Consider the following 17879-nt stretch of genomic DNA (forward strand, 5'->3'; position numbering starts at 1 on the left):
CGGGGAGCGGCCGGGCTGGCCGTGCCCGGGTGAGCCCGGGCCCCGACTGAGGGGCAGCCCCGTGCCTTCCTACCCGGGGTTAACTCGGCGGGGCCGCCGCCCCTCAGCCCCCGGCGTGGCCGGTCGGGCCTGGGCGGGCTCGGGGGTGTCCGGGCCAGCGGCTGCGGCGGTGCACAGCCTGGTGTCCCTGTGCTGGGACAGCTGCACCCTATTCCTGCTTGTTTCGGTCTTTACTTTGTGCCACAGCTAGTGCCCGTATGCGTAAGAGCATGAAACAGGCAGCTCTGACCTTGGGATCTCTTGGAAGAACGAGATTACACGCCGATCCGTGGTCTTCCAGTGGCCCGCCAGGTCTGTTCCCTGTCAAAGGCATTTACACGCTCCATTACCCTAGCTGCGCCTGGACGACCTGTTGACTTAAGCAGCATGCTGCGGGGGGTTTAGCAAGTCAATAAGTATGTTGCAAGTAACATTTATTTTTGGTTTTTAACTTCCGTTTATTATTACATGGGTTGGTCTTGGTACAAAAGTATCACACTGGCCACCTTCTGACATTAACTTCCATCATACGGAAGCTGATCACACAACAGCTGAACTGGTAGAAGAGTTCATAGATGAGAAGGAGATGCACAGAAGCAGATGCTGCATCTTTCTTCTTCTCTTCTTTGGCAGCCTGGTTCTTTAAATTTTCTGTCTTCCCATCTTAAGTGCCATTTTGTTGAGAAATGTTGTTGAAGTAGGTTTTTAAAAGTGTTTCTTTAATCAGAAATACTTTGGAGATCAAAAACTAGCAGGAAGTTTTTAAAGCAAACCCTAATGTCTTCCATGGTGTTCTCTCTGTCTGGTAAAGTATCAGTTTCTCCTTTTCTGGGAGCAGGAACTTGGAGTATGGACTCGTGTTGGCTAGGACAGCTCATTTAGCTTTTTTCTGTCATCCTCCTGCAAAGCTGGCACTCATCTAATTTTTTTTAAGACTGTCAATAACTGTTGCTGAAGTTTCAGTGCCCTAGTTTCTTACTGCGATCTAATTATTATTGTAATTCTCATGGCTGCAATGTTCTGAAGGGGTCATAGGTGATTTTTTAATAAAAGGCATTGATAACCGTTTGTGCTGCTACACTTATTTTCTCCTTTTTATGTATTTGTGAATGAAGGGCAAGTTAGTTGAAATTTTAGACTGGATTTCAACAATAATTTAGGGGATTGTATTTAGTTCTTCACTGTGAATATATGAGAATTTTTAATAGGAGTCCTACCTCATGTTTTTTAGCAATCTTTTTGAAAACAAGATGACCAAGATGTAATATATTATACAATTTGGATTGTGAATGAAATTTAGATTATTTAGATAATTTATGTAATCTGTCTAGTCTTAGCTGGTAAAACTTCAGTGAGTTCTGCATCCAGAACTTGCATTCAGCAAGAATAGCTGACCCATTTGAAGGAGTTCATAAAATAGCAGTGGCAGTTGGAGATCAAGAAAGCATTATCTCTGCAGAAAAATAGAAAGATTTATTTAGTTCAAAGACAAGACTGAAGCTAATATCTAATAGTGTTTAAAGTTGTAAAATATTCTGCGCAGAAGAAAAGGAGCAATTTTGTTCTCTGTATTCCCAGCAAATAAGGGAAATTAGAAGAAAATTCCATTTAAGTATTAGGGGAAAAATTAATAATAAAAGATAAGAAGACAATGAAATAGTTTGGGAAGGCTGTAAAATCTTTATCAAAGGTCTCTAAGAGAAGATTAGACCAATAAGTTCCAAGAAAGGGAACTGAGACTGACTTGGAAAGGAAGTCTTAGGACTCTGCTACTAGTTTTAGTGGGACTAAATAACAAAAAAGAGTTTGACGGTCATCAGACAGTAGCCGTGGAAGAAATAGGCTTTTAAACACTGACACATCTGCATGCTACTTGGGAGGCAAGCATGAGCTCACACAAGGCAACTGACCTGAAAGTAGTACAGCCACAACACATGTGACCTAGCATGAAGATAAAAAGGCCCACTCAGGGCCTGACACTATTGAAAAACTTTTTGTCTTTATGTAGGCACATTTTGCTGAAGAAGAACAAGATGCCTCTTAATAGTCTTCACAAACCCAAGACAAATGAAAATTAGGAAAATATATCCAAAACACTAAGGTTAAACTGCATTTAATAAAAAAAAAAGCTTCGAAATACTGTGTTAATATGCATTTATTTGAACTTATGTGCAAAACAAAATAAAAGTGCGTGCCAATGCGGTAAATGAGAAACATGATGTGTGTAGAAACCATTGCAATGTGTTAACATGCATCTGTAGAGTTTCCTCTGTCCTTTCTGAGGACTTCAGAAGACACACACATGCAGATTTTTAATACACCTACTAACTTTTTAAATGCCAGAAAAACACTTCAGCCTGTCAGCCTGTATCATAATATTTAAAAAAAGTATCCACTTGAGTTGGATTTTTCTGTGTAGTTCACTATCAGCACTCTTGGTTACACAAAACACAAAAAAATACAACCATGCTATATGTGTCATTACACATATACTATGCACTCATTTCTCTTATGTAATTTTAAATAAAAGGTATATGCTGAACTAAGAAAAACCTCTCAAAGGGTATAAATAACTAAACTAAATAAATAAATAAATAAAAGGCCTTTCATTTTGCACTAAAGCTTGGAAGATGTTATATAGATGAGGAGGATGTTTACATCAGCTCAAATGCCAGTGATCCTTAGAGAGCCTTTGTTTGCATGACTTGAACCTTGTCTTTTAAATATAGCAGGTGCATTTATTCATCAGTCTTTTATCTGATTGTTGAGAGGTCTGTCCCCAAGTGGTTTTTGCCCTGCTCCAGTCATCAGCTTCAAATGAAGCAGCTGTTCAAAAGGTAGCAAGACATTTTCTTGGAACAGAATGTATATAGAGACATAAATATATCATTTGGATAAAAAAAAATACAGCATAAAAAGTGATGCAAGGTATGTATCATCTCATATCAAGAAGGTGTTTGAGTAAGAGGGGATATGGCTGTACCTAAAAATAATGTCTGAGCTGGCTGCATGCAAAATAGCTTTCAGTCCATCCTGGTTGATCTTAGATTTGAGGTTCACACTGAACTGTTGTAAAATTAAATTCATTCTAGAAGTGTGTTGTGAATTTGTGAAGAATAAATTAATTAGAACAGCTTTAAAGTGTTTGAGTGATACAAAGAAATTAATAAGTTATAATAATTTTCTCAATACCCTGTGGTGCCCAGTGTTATAACAGCAAAGTGATACAAAGTACTTCTAAATATTATCAGAGAATGAATTTACTTTTTTAAAAAAATCATTCATAGACAGGTTCATTATATGTCACATTCTGAAATGTGTCTGATACAGAAAATAGCAGCACTGACAAAGGTAGGTTAGTAAAATTAAGTTTTGGTTAAGTAAAAACTGAAGTTCTGCTTAAGTCAAAGTGTTTGAATTGTTCAATTTTTGTCAGGAACAAAACAGGTTACTAGTATAAGTTCCTAGTTTTTATTCTCATCATCTCTTGCATGTCTATCTTAAGATTCATTAATGGACCCTTAATAAAAATTCATTTAAATTGTGATATTATAAGGAAATATTTAGTGTTTGCCTTAATTTCACTTCTTAAGCTGACTGGATGTGATTGTTAAAAATTGCATGTATACTTGAGCTCGGAGTCTGTTGTATGTACACGTTTCTGCTTGTCATTGTCAAACTATATTTCAGACCTTTATTTTTGTAGAAAAGTAAAAAATACAATGAATGAAGACCTCAGATGTCAATAAAACTTAATTAGTAACCTCTCTGTGTGTTGCATTGTCTTTGATCAAATCAGAAAACAAGGCAGAAAAAGGAAAGGTAGAATGGGGAAAATACAAAAGTCTGTATGTTTCAATAAGGCAAACGGCTCTTCAGACGGCCTTTAGCGAAGACCTCAAAGTTTCTTTGGTTAGTAAAAACTAAAAAAAAAAAAAAAGTTAAAATAGTTGCTAAATTAGATGTTTGGACTTGAAACTTTTTACACTGATATTTTAGTTTCATAGTCCAGTATGCCCATCAATGAGTGCTGTGCACTTTAGCACTCGGTGTAGGTCTAACTCTACTAAAGGGCTTGAGTTGCCATGTGGATGAAAAAGATTTTTTTTTTTCAGGTAGCTAGCACAAGTGGGTAAAAACATAAGTACTTCAAAAGAAAAGTTGGAGGATCTTTGGAGAAAACATGACAAAAGGGGAAGATTTTGGAAGCAGCTAGAGAAGACAAGAGAGCCAATCAGGATGCAGCAAGACAAAAAAGAGAAAAATAGAATATTTGTCTTGTCCTTCTGGTGGCTTAATGTAGGTTAATAAAGGTCCTTGAAAAATGTTTGCACCAGTAGTGTTCATCCTTGCACACAAAATAATTTAAAGGAGCAGGCCTCCGGGGGCATGTTGAGAAAAGAATCTCTCATCTATAGTTCTATGTTGGCATTCATTATTGTTATGTGACATTATATGTGTGTATGTTTATTTATTGCTTAAGGTAGGAACTTATTGTTATGGACATATTCCAGAAAAACTGGAGTTCTCTTATTTTTTGTCCAAATATTGGACAAGCTTTTTGTTTGGTTGATTGGTCAGTTTTGTTTTATTTTAATTTGGTTTTAGTTGTTTTGCTGTTGTAGCTTTCTAGTTCTTTTTGCAACCTGGAAATTAAACCAGCTGTTTCACGTTACTATTTAAAACATCTAGATGGCAAGCTGTGCAAGATCAGAGTATGTTTGTAAGTAAAGTATTAGTCTCCTCTAAAGTGATGAGAATATTTATGGACTTCAAGGTCTCAAGAGACAAGTGGTGTTTCAACAGGTGACCAAATTGTATGCTTTGTGGTCTTTACAGGTCAACATACAGAGCTGCAAAATCCCAAGCTGACATAATGAACAAACAAGAGGCTGGTGTTCTCTGTTGCTGGAGATGTAGGAAATACATAGCAAATTCTGTTTTTCTTGCAAAATGTAATGGGAAAAAAGCATCCAAAGTAAGTATAGCTTCTTCTAAGGGAGATTTTAAGTTCTTCTGGTGCCATTTATTTTAAATGAAGGAGAAGTATTAGATTTAGCCTCACTTTGTAGTTAATCTCTTGTGGAGGTACGTAGTAAAGTAGAGACGGTTCTGTAGAGACTAGTGGAGGAAGTGATTTTAGTGAAGCTGAGTAGGCAGTGATCACCTTCATGTTCTGCCACATGCAGGCTTGTGCTCATGGACATTTGGCTACTAGCCTGTACAGAGCACTACCATTTCTAATATAAAAATGGGGTTTGGTTTTGATGGTTTTAAAGCAGTCTTTTTTGTTTTAATATCTCTTAATGCACAACTCTTTGTGTATAAGGTACATTTCAAAGACTGGTTCTAATTTCCACTGTGGTAGTTAACTGTGTGTAAAATATCCCTACATCAGAAAATTTTGCTCTTCATTTTTTAAATATGGGCCATAGTCTGTGCACAAAAACAGCTCAGAAGATTAGTTTGCCCTGACCAGGGTTATACCCTGCTCAGTAATTTATATTGTGTTTATTAAAATAAACAGGATAATTACACAGAATAAAACCATGACAGAGTATTTTGTAATGGCAGCTACTAATCATAAAGAGCTAGGGTCTTTCCAAATGTGCCAAAAAAGCTTACAGCCTCTTGAATCGATGTTAAAAAGCAAATAGAAAAGAAGGTGGTGATGTTTTCTATTAATGAGTTAGCAATGCAGTAACATTCATTTGCACATTAGGGAGGGGTACAGCTCATAGATGTAGAAACAAAGTTAGTTTTTAAGATCAGGATAGTATTATCAATAAACCCCATTTTAATCTATCTATCTGCTTACGGAGCTTGAAGTTCTGGAATAATTTTTGCACTTTATATTTGAGGTTCTTTTGTGCATGGTTTGAAGTGATTTTTAGGGGGGGAATGTGGAAATTCCAACTTCTTCCATGGAAAAAAATATAGTGAAAAGAAAGAAATATCTTTGTCCAAGTTCCCCATGGTGGACCTTTTAGTTGTTAGTGGAGATCCACCCATCATTGCAGACGACTGAAGCAGCTTCTTCTCCATTTATGTAGATAGCAAATAAAAAAGTGTAATTTAACACTGTATCTAAAGAGATTGGGAGGGAAAGACAGTACTATGATGAGAAGACGAATGTTTTCAGTGTGTTTTCACGGATTAATTTTAGACCTTCAGACAAAGACATAGCTGAATAATGAATAAAAAAAATGTGGAACAAATTTTGAAACAAATGTTGAAGTTAAAAACAGTAAAAACACTAACAATTAAATGCATATTGAAGTGCAGGTGGTCTTCACAAACAGAACAAAAAGCCGGCATAGACATGATAAATGGATCTATCTGTCTTCTGTCAATACTTGGAGAATTTTAAAAGCTTCTGTCTTCTGTCTATAGCTCCACTTTTAATTTTCAGCAGAATGAAATTTTTATTTCAATGACTTTAATAACATGGGTGTCAACAACTTTCCTTATTCATAAATTTTAACAACTGGTTTTAGGACTTTCTCACCCGAGTTTCCTTATAATTTTAGCCGTCTCCGTAACATTAATTTAGTTAGGTAATTGCTTTTATTTTAGTATCAATTAGTGAAATGCTATAGGTTTTTAAATTTTTTTTCTCTTCACTTGATCACATTATTGCTGTAAAAACTCTAAAGTTGCTAAGATTACCTGATTACTCTTTTAGTTATTCTAAAAATAATTAGTAAATTAATTCTACTCATTGCATTTGTGCATTGCTGATCACAGGCTTCATGTAAACTATAACTTATATTTTTCTGTCTTTACTGAAAAATTATGCCAGCTGACACTGATTCTGAAATCAATTTCCAGGTATTCTTGGAAGGCCAGCAAATGCATACTTTCTGTTCTTTTAAACAAAACAAAACCACCTCCAGACACCTACATTTCCACAGGAGTTTGCCCAATATTCTTAGATTCAGAAATAGAGAGTTACTGACAATATCTACCTGATTTTTAGCTTAAAGAAGCACATCATATTTGAGATTTATTATTTGTTAATGTTTACTGGTTTTGGGGAACTGACTTCTGGCTATATTCGAAGAAAAAAAAAGCTTACATAAATTCTGAGTACCGATGCAATTGTTTTATTAACAGATACCACAACCTTCAGCTGCTGGTCAGAATTCTTACAATGTATGGCACGTGAACTTAGAAGCCATTCCAGAGTGGGTGAAATGTGTCATTGAAAAGGTAGATTTTTTTTTTTCTTGCATCTTCATTACTCAGCATGTAAAATAATTAAGGGGGACAAATTTCAAGGACACTATTCTGGAAAGGTCCATGTATGTTACAGAGATCTTATAACTGAGGGAATTCTTCTCAGGAACTTCTATCATTGCCTTTTACAGATGTTTTTTCCCTCTCTTAAATGTTGTTTAATTTTTAATTTTTTTTTTTAATATACACAGAAGTGCTACTAGTGATAAATTCCGTTTCCTGCTTTGTAGCAGATGAATGTGTTTATGGTTGTCCAGATAACTGTCATGGGCATCTCTGCGTGTTTGTCAATGCTTAACATTATATTTATTACCTGGGCTTTGGGATTTGCTTTGTTTTGATCGTCATATCTTGCAGTACTCACATATAGGTTGACAGTGACAACAGGAAGCATGTTTCCCCATAAAAGTGGACTGCACATTTATTAAGAGATGAGTTTTGGGATATGTGTTTTATACTTAAGTCTTTTATACTTAATGTGCTCTTTTTTGTATGAATGTAAAGTAGATACATTTCTGCAAATTCAAAGGTCTGATGACAAGCCAGTGTCAATGCTTTGAGTTTTAACTGCCCGTTTGTAAATCACAAAGCATCTCATAAATTTCCTGTTGTACTGACTGCTTCAGTTGGTATTTTGTAAAAGTTGTTTTAGATCTAGAAGTTAATGTTGTGGCATAGATACTAATAAGCAGTAGCACAGATTTTCTTTTATGAATCTTTGATTTTGATAGGTAAATTTTATTTGCATTCCTTAGACTTCAGTGTACAATTTTCCTGTATTTTAAGTAATTTCTTCCCTAAGCATACCCATACTGAAACTGATGCACAAAGACAAAAAAAATTGTTATGACTGTAGAATTAAACATACAGGAATTTAGAAAACCTTCATCTCCCTTCTTTGTATTGCTCTATGTGGGGTTTTTTTTGTTAAACATTAATTAAACTTTTTTATAGTGATCTCTTCTACCTCAATGCATATAAGAGAATAGTTATGTTCAGAAACACTAATCTTGGAGGTGTGTTTGAAAATTACAGCTCATGAATTATGAGTTATAGTATGAGTCACTTTACAGTATTGCCTAACCACGAATCTTTAATAATAAGAAAGCAGTTTTTTACAGGTTTTTTTTGCCTCTTAAATTATTTCAGTATAATTGAATTCAATATTGATAGTAGTGTTCTTTTCACTTTTAGCTTTTAAATTGTTCTTTTGCACCTTTAGCTTTTGCATTTGAAAACCTGGAGGATCAAATTGGGGACTGAGGAAATACAAAACCCATAGAATGCTTGACACCTTTGCTTAAGGCTGCAGAGGAGCAATTCTCCTCTGGTGAAAAAGGCAGACAATGCAATTCTCTGTGTACACCTTTGACATCTTTGTGTTCATTATGTCACTTAATATCCTTGGAACTCTTGCCTCATTCGCTTTGTCTCTTCTGGCAAGATCTGTGTTTTTATGGGTAAGTGCGGGGGGATGCAGGGTGTTAAACAATTCTGACTTCTTTCCAGATCCTCCTGAGCTCTGAATAATTTTGTGATCATGTGTTATTTTCTCCTGTATGACTCCTGAATCAAAGGCTAAATCATTTTGCATAAGCGCAAAGTCTATTTGCAGGCTGTAAAAACCCACTGCTTCCCAGCCGGTTCTTTTTTGCCATCTGTCCCTGTTCTTAACCAATCTCCTTGGATTTCATGTACATATTAGTATAGTTAATCTTCAATAATTACAAATATGTAGCTAGTGATGCTAGTGACCTTTATTGACCTGGATTTTCTGTTACCCATCACTTATCACTTGTTTTGGCTTCTTTTTCTAATAATTTCTATTTTTCCTCTTTATGTAGTCCATCACTAAATCTGTGTACCCTCAGCTCCCTTCAGATCTTGCTGATTTTCCCCCTACCACCTCCTCCACTAGTAGGCTGTTACTTCTTTTACTGAGTCAGTGCTTCCACACTCCGTTGCCAAACTCAAACTAAATCAGTCCCAGGCTCCTTGGTACTACACCTCATCTCCCAGTCTGTGTGCACATGGGTCCTTTTTCTCCATGCCGTGTGTTGCATGTCCATTTTTTCCAGGCTTTTAGCCTTCCTAATTTTCGTGAATCATTCCGCCTCTCCATATGAAGATTCAGGGTGCTGTTCCATGCCAGAGAGACCCAATCAAGTCACGAGAAAGTGCTTTTCTCTTAATTTTAGTGTCTAGCCCCTGGCATCTGGGAAATGGAGGGTAGGAGATTTAAAGAGTAAATCTCTGAAGAAGCTTAATTCTTCTTTGGGAATGGCTTGTGTACACACTGGTCAGTCTTATAAACTGAGAGCCATTGTGCATCTTTACAGAATTCTCAAGAATTTGAAAGCCTGTGATTATATGTAAGCTATTCTTTTTTCTCCAAGTTAAAGAAACTGTCCAGATTTAGGTGCAATGAAAAACACATCTGTGATATTTTGTGAAATTTTGAGGTTTTAACCCACAAGGCAGGAGTAAGTTTCTCAAATAAGTATTTCCAGAACTTATAGCATTGTGTGTGAAAAATAACCCTTTTTCCACACAAGTTGCTGAGTTTTTTCCTGAAACTGCTAAATTTCTGGCATTTTCTGTAGCTTTCAATAGGACAAGCATCAGTTATGGACATAGCTATACAAATCACCTTGAAGGACATTTGCAACTGAGAGCAATGCTTAAACTATAAATGTCGGGCAGCCTCTGTATTCATGGCTTTTTAGACACTCAAGTGAGTAAAGTGTGACTGGAGTTGATAATGTTTCTCATCTGGGCTTTGAGCCTACAAACACTTGCATAACTTTAGTCCTCAACAGAGCTGTTGGCAGATGAATATAATTGCTGAAAATACTAATAGTTGTCTAAACATGTAGGAGGACTAATAGTTTTATTAATATGTAGGCATTTATAGATCTTTGATATGTATTTCCTTTTGAAAAAGTGCCTTCAGGGTTGAAAAGAAATTCATAGAATTATAAATAATGAAAATAACTGTCTCCTTATATATAGAGTATTAAGGATTTGTCATGTTTTCTGCACAGAGATTATGTTGTAATGCCACATACACCAAAATACAAATACCATTTTAAAATTTTGTGGGGTAATCAAAGTGAAAAGCTATATTCTTTTCATAAGAAATCTTCTTCCACAGTACTTAGTATGCAAGAAATGTATCAGTGCTCAGAACACTCAGCTGAGAAGCTGTGCTTACCAATTCCAGATTAACATAGGAAATTGATTTCACTGCTTTAAAGATCTAATGTTTTCATTAGTATTGCAGCATTATTCTATTTATGGACAAATTTTAAACATATTTCAAAGCTCGTACATTTTACAATGTGTGTTTTAGTTTTCTTAGAATTAGTTATCCCTATAGCAAGCCGAGCTTTGACCAGAACATTATTTATAATGGATTTGCTTTCTGCTGTGAAGTGACTTTTATTCTATTTGAAAAACAAGAAGAAAATCCTCTTACTAAAGGAGAAAATAACTTCGGTAATTATTTCTTGCTCATTTATTTTCAGTGAACATGTTGCGTGTTTTTTTTTTTTTTTTCTCTTTTTGTCAATAGGCACAGTGGACAATTAGAAAACTGCACTGTCCATTCTGTGAGGCCTGCTTAGGGGGCTTTAACTTTGTTTGCAACAAAGAATGTTCCTGTGGACAGTTAGTAAATATACATTTGTTCAAAACTTGGACTGAGGATCAGCCACCTTTCTCTGTTAAATTGTCAAAATCTTCAGAGAAACATTTGCTTCTCAAAATTCAGTCTGGTTTTAACAAGGATACCTGCCATGAAGTGGTAACTGCAACTTTGGAAATCATAAATCAAGGGCTCTCCTACACAGCTAGAAGTAATAATAGTGCTGGAAGATTAACAGAAGCACTTTGTCTGGAAGTAAGAGCTCCCAGATATGAGATAGAAAATAAAAAACTTCCTTTAAAGGCATTAAATAAAAAAATAAATTTCCCTTCTTCCTATCCTATAAAAGATGCATGCACTGTAAAACCTTTTCACAGGAGATCATGTAGCTTGGATTTAAATATCAGAGAAAGACTTGTTTTATCACCTGTGTTATATGAAACTGGCTGCATGGGAACACTTAACTGTGGCCAAAATGGAAATCCACCCGCTTATATACAAGGGAGCTTGCAATTAGAGTCCAGTAGGAAAGATGGTAGTTCTTTTCAGGATCTGTATAGTTCCAGGGCTGACATACTACAAAACCAATTTCAAGTTACTTCCATTACCACATTACTACACAGAGACACTGAAAGTGAGTGTGATTTTGAAGTTACTGGACAATCTTCTGGGAGTGTCATTGCTGATGGGTCACCATTTGTGGTGAATCTTTCCTCACCTACAAGGGCTGTAGAAGACAAACAATGCATCACACCGAGTGGTCTTGTGAAGCCTATGAGTATTTCCTTCAACCAAAAGCTGAGTAAGAGAGAAAGAAACAAATCGAAAAGCCTGAGGAGAAAACAAAGGCGAGAGCAATGTCAACAGAAGCAAGTAAGTGTTTAAAATTAATTATGCTACTTTTTTGGTAGTTTGACTTGCTTTTAGACATAATTCTGATTTTTTTGTTGTTGTTGTCTTTTAATACTGGCTTAATGTGGAACTGTCTAGAGCCAGGTATCAGGCAAGCAAAGATGTATGACCCCTTCCTACTGTATTTTTTTTCTAATTCCATCATATCAGGTTTCCTTTCTGTGCACAGTCAAAAACATGATGGGTATTCACTATCCTTCTTATTGTTTTGTGATGTAATAATAATCTGAAGTGTGACAAAGCACAGTGAAATTTAATCTGTGGGATTAAAGAAAAACTAAAAATTGGAATCTTCTGAATGAGGAACCCTACCATGTCAGAATTTTCTAACTTTAAACTAATGGCATTTTGAGTTAACTTCATTGTTAAGAATGTTTTTATACATGTCTTTATTATTTCTTGTAAGATATTATATTATAAGAAAATATTTTTCTATGATTAAAGAGTTGATTACTGCTATTTAAAATATTAGTTCTTAATTGGTAAATATTATGTCTGTAAATCTTACACAAACTGTTATATATTCTTACCAGTTGTACAGTAATGGTTTCCTTCTTAAACCATCTAAAGCAGAACAGAATTAAAGGCATTAAGCAGTCACAATTTTTAGTGGAAGGCTGGGAAGGAAAGCCAGTCATAAAATGACTAATACAGTTTTGGTTTGCTCTCAAATTTAGTAGAATGACTAATGATTAATATGCCTTTAAAAGAAAATTTCTCATCATAAATTTTCTGCAAAAAATAACTGTGTGGTAAGCAAAACTTACTAACTAATCAAAGTAGTATCTACTCAAACAATTATTCCTGCTTTGGGTAGATTGTCATTGTGAATTCAAGATTTAAGAGAGATACTTAGAGGGTGTCTCTTTCAATTATATGTGAGAACCAGCTTAAAAATGTAATGGGTGTGGGAAATATTATGATCCTTTCAGTATGGTGTGCATATATTCTTTCTATTTTAGTAAGACTTTTTGTTTTGCTTTAAGACTTAAACTGCTATTGAGATCTTTTGAAAGCTTGTTCTTGTAAAATGCTGAGAATCTGGCTGTCTTAGTAGTGAATACTTGTTTGTTTTTTTTTAATAAGCCTATAAAGATTCTTAGCTGTCCAGATCCTTAAAATGGCTTTAAAAATTCCAGATCTCATTGTTTTGGTGAATGAAATGATGATGCAAAAGCACAATGTATATTTTTCATTTTCATCATGTCACCTACAGTCTCTCCAGACACTTTAATCTTTAGATGTTACTTTCAAAAATAAAACATTGTACAGATTTTCTGAATTTTTATAGAAAAGGAAGAAAGATACTTTCAGACCTTCTTCTTGTTAAGACATGCTTAACCTATTCCAACATTATTTTACTTACATTTGTTGAGATCTGATTATTGGAGAGATGCCTCTCCCCAAATTAAGGTGCAAATGAGACCATGTACTGAAAGCAATAGTATGACTTTAATTTAACAATAAATGGGAGGTAGAGAGAGATAGAAAGAAATAGAAGAGAGGAGGGGAGTGAAAAAGAGTGAGAGAGAAAGATAAAGGTATCACCAACCGTGGTTCCAGACATCATCCCACTGGTCCTCTTCTGGTCTTCTCAGTAGTGGGGGTCCAAGGTCCCCCAAAAACTTCTTCCCATTTTTACACTTCAGCAAACAAAGGAGGCAATGCTCATTGGATACACAGTTCTCCTATTCTCTTGGTTAAATGATCTGCTTGCTTCCAATGCTGATTAGTCCCACACTCAGTTTTCCTCTTCTTTTGAGTCATTGGGCCTCTTCCTTCTGAGCTGGACCCAGTCGAAGCTGATTGTCACCACAGTTGCTGAGTTGGCTTTCCTTACACCACCCTGTGGCTTAAACACTGGGGGACACAGTTCCAGGGACTTTTCCTCAGTTCATGGGTTGTCCATGGGAGTAGTAGAGATATGGGGCCCTACAAAAAAATACAGAAACAGCAGAAGTGATAACACAAGTAATCATACCACGTGCAATAGCTGTGCCAATCATTAAAAATACAAATCCAATTCCAATTATCAGCCCAATCCTGATTAGGCACTGCCCCTCCCAGTGATATCCAAGGGTCTGAGTGTTGTTTAATGGGTAGTGGATGCGATGGATTCTGCCAGACTGTGTCTGTTGGATGTAGACAGACATTAGCCATAGAATTTCACAGGGAGTCTTGATTTTCAAATCACACACACCAGTATCCCTAACAGATACATACATTATGTATCAAGATGGGTCAATCAGCCTACTCTGAAGCAGATTTTCAGGTCACTTAGCGCAGTTCGTTGCACAATTGCACACTGGGAATAAGTGTGAATGGGTTTGTTGACAAGGTGTGTTCACATACTTCAAAGTTTTTTTAAATAGTGTTATCTTTCAACCATTAATTCTTATGCCAACTCCCAACTACAGCTGTAGTTGAAAGAATTTTATACATAATGTCCCTTTCCAGCTAGGTAATTCTATAAACCATGGAGAATTAACCTTCTAGAATAAAACTTTCAGATTTAGTTATATTATGCCAGGTTGCTTTTTATTTGGGGGGGAGAGGGGTTTGATTTTTGTTTGTTTGCTTCTTTGTCTGTCTGTTTGTTGTTTTGGAGGCATTTGTTTGTTTGCTTGCTTGGGGTTTTCTCTGTTGGTTTTTGTTTGGTTGGGGTTTTTTTGGGGGGTTTTGTTTTTTTCAAATTTTTATTTCAGGGTGCAAATGGCCCTCATTGCTAGAGTAAATTGCACCCACAACTGAGAAGCACATGTGGTGCAGAATGTACTAGAGTAACCATATTGATTGGCATAAATAAAATAAATTAGGTGAAGTTAAAATACTCTGTTAGGACATATGGCAAGAAAGTCAGTGTACATCAGACATGTTCATCTGGTAATATAGGTCTCTGATTTGATTTGGAATGTCTCATGGTTGATAACATACTTGGTTCCAAAACTGGTCAAAAGTAAAGTTGCTTAAGATCTGGTAAACAGCCTTTTTTCTGTTTTACCCATGCACCTTTTGTGGTCCATGGCTGTCTGTCCTTCTGGTCTAGAAAGGAAATGGTCACCCAATTCCCATGGAACATTTTCTTCTGTTTTGTTAGGATTTCAGCTCACTTATTAATATCTCTGAAATATGTAGTCAAATGATCATAAATCTAAAGCCTTCTGAGGCAGAACTGGTTAATACATATTTCTATGATTCCAAATATGCATAAATTCTTATGCCAACTCCCAGGCTAAATTTGATGTAGACCAAATTATTCATTTATGAGACAAAACTAAAAACTCTTCCCACACCATTTTTTTTACAGTTAAAGATAAAATAAACTTGGCAAAAAATCAAACAAATGACACGTAAAATGGTTTGACTAATATATGGTCTCTCAACAAGTTCACTTGCAATGAAAACACAAACAAATCACAAACATTAATAAGATGATAGTACAAGCAGTTATGGTGGCAATTAAAAGTTTCTTCGGTTCCATGCAGCTTGGTCTCATATATTGGCAGGTTCCTATAAAAAGAAAAGTGACAATTCAGCTTACTACAGACAGATTATTAGGAGGGTGGAAAATCCATCCAGTGTTGGTTCAGAGGTCCTGTGTCTACCACAGAGGTTAAATGCCCTAAAGAAAAAGTCATTATTGTGTCTTCTTAGCTGACTTCTGTGAACTTTCTGGTTCACCCACTCTGAGCTGGTTCTTTTGATCTTCAGTTGGGGCTGGGGATGCTGGCACTCCTAGAAAAAGAAAGCAACACAAACTTCCTGGCAGATTACCCCTTAGAGTTTTAACTTTTGTTTCATGAAGTGTTTGGTGCACTCCTCTTATTGCTTCCCTCATCTTTTCATGGGGCATTCCTCCAATTTATTTAATGTCTGGATGGAATAAGACTGCTTGTAAAAATTTGAGAAGTGTTAAGTTTGTAAATTAGGGAGTGCTTTAATGGCTTAGTCTTGATTTCTTTTAGGATTCAGATTAGCAGACTTCAGTTTCTCATCCAGGAGGCATGAATTAACCTTATCAGTTTAGCAGATAACACTGGCTCTGTTTACTCGGTGATTTTACCTCTTTGCAATCCTGAAAGTATACCCAGATTTTCAGTATCCCAATGCATTAATATTAATGGATTTCAGTCTTGCCTGATGTATGACCAGGCTTTGATATCTTAGTAGATACATAAGGCACCATTTCAGTAGCTATTTGCTGATCCTGGCAATCATTTGTGGTTTCAATTTTAATTAAGCATCAACATGCTACTGCCTTGTCATTAGATGTCAACGTTAACATTAATTTTACATTTTGCTCTTTAGCAGAACAACAGACTCATGCACTGTCTCCCAACTCTTCCCTCTGAACAAAATAATGTCGAGTTACAAGATCATGTTTTAGAGAATGTTAGAGTTTCTACATCCTTCAGTTATTCCCCTAAGATTCTCCCTCTTTCTCATTCATATTCCAAAGTTCTGCCTGAAGCTTTTGGGCATCATCATGCTTGACAGCTAGCAATTCCTCTACTTGCATTCTTTTTTCATTTTCGTTATTTAACTGAAAGTACTATTCTTTCACCAAATCTGATATGGATACCATTATTTCACCTTTATATTTTTGAATAACCAATAGCTCATTATGAGGAGCCTGTAGCTTAGTTTTCTTGCATCAACCCACCTGTTGAGCAGAAGGGAAACTAACAAATTTTTCAAGGAAGGTTGGCAAAATACTTCTTTTTGCACTGGCTACCCTAGACAGCCATTTTTTTCAGAAGTTCCCACTGGAGAAAGCATATAAGTTTCTTCAGAGGAAAGCTGTGGCAAAGTTTCCAAGTGTTCTCAGGGAGGGAACCACACAACCCCCCTAGAGGGACTATTGTCAAAGGCAATTCAGATGAGAGAACAGTATCCTGCCAGCTATGACAAAATAATGTTAAGATCCCATTATTTTGAGAAATGTCTCTCCCCAAATTAAGGTGCAAATGAGACCATGTACTGAAAGCAATAGTATGACTTTAATTTAACAATAAATGGGAGGTAGAGAGAGATAGAAAGAAATAGAAGAGAGGAGGGGAGTGAAAAAGAGTGAGAGAGAAAGATAAAGTAAAAAGGTATCACCAACCATGGTTCCAGACATCATCCCACTGGTCCTCTTCTGGTCTTCTCAGTAGTGGGGGTCCAAGGTCCCCCAAAAACTTCTCCCCATTTTTACACTTCAGCAAACAAAGGAGGCAATGCTCATTGGATACACAGTTCTCCTATTCTCTTGGTTAAATGATCTGCTTGCTTCCAATGCTGATTAGTCCCACACTCAGTTTTCCTCTTCTTTTGAGTCATTGGGCCTCTTCCTTCTGAGCTGGACCCAGTCGAAGCTGATTGTCACCACAGTTGCTGAGTTGGCTTTCCTTGTGGATTCTTTGTGTTCATTATCAGTGCTCCCCCAGCTTGTTTACCTCTTCCTAGTCTGAGGTAATCTGACAATATTACCACCTTTATCTTATCTCTAGTTCTTGTCATGTGACTTAACTTACTGTCCAAATTTCCAGGAATTCACAAAGGCAGGGGGGTGGCAGGGGGTCAGGGTGGTTACCAATGAACAGTTGCCTCGTGGTATGGTTTGCAAGAATGAGCAGAGTCCTTTGGTGATCTTAATGGTGTTTGGGGCAATTCTGATCTTTAAGTCTCTTACAGTATTATATAGAAAACTATATACAATTTATAAATGTTTGTTCTCATCAATAAGCATAGTTTATAAAATACAAAAATTTCAAAATTAGTGTATAAACTAAGTGATTGCTTTCAAGTAGTAGCTTTCAGAAGAAGCTACTTTGGTTTGGATAGTTTATCCTTGAAAGTTTGCAATCCTGGCATGGAATATTTAAATGGGTCTACTTCTTAGACTGTGTCAAGCTGCACATGTGGCTAGTGCAGCTGTGGTTCCCTGCTTGCATCTCATGTCAGTCTGCTATCCTTGTTTTTTAGCAAGTTTTTTTTTTGGTGTTTTTTGGTTTTTTGGGTGTTTGTTTGTTTGTAGGGTTTTTTTGTTTGTTTTGTTTTT

At 36.2% G+C, this 17879-nt stretch overlaps 1 protein-coding gene across 6 annotated transcripts in view; it reads left to right on the forward strand.

The window, feature by feature from the left end:
- Positions 1-17879, forward strand: part of RNF180 (ring finger protein 180) — an 89926-nt gene that overhangs the window by 383 nt on the left and 71664 nt on the right. For 3 of the 6 annotated variants that reach the window (XR_005627530.1, XM_039709927.1, XM_039709931.1), the window contains exons 1-4: positions 9-351; positions 4879-5017; positions 7156-7251; positions 10853-11797. Coding sequence is in view for 5 of the 6 variants with exons in the window: in XM_039709927.1 (XP_039565861.1) it covers positions 4916-5017; positions 7156-7251; positions 10853-11797 (1143 nt within the window). In the remaining variant the exon portion in view is untranslated. Of the gene's footprint in view, positions 1-8; positions 352-4878; positions 5018-7155; positions 7252-10852; positions 11798-17879 lie in introns of those variants that run through there. The other 3 variants (XM_039709929.1, XM_039709928.1, XM_039709932.1) reach the window with 3 other exon arrangements.

The sequence above is a fragment of the Passer montanus genome, unplaced genomic scaffold, assembly GCF_014805655.1.
Source record: "Passer montanus isolate IOZ18808 unplaced genomic scaffold, ASM1480565v1 scaffold22, whole genome shotgun sequence".
In the NCBI taxonomy this organism is placed as follows: Eukaryota; Metazoa; Chordata; class Aves; order Passeriformes; family Passeridae; genus Passer; species Passer montanus.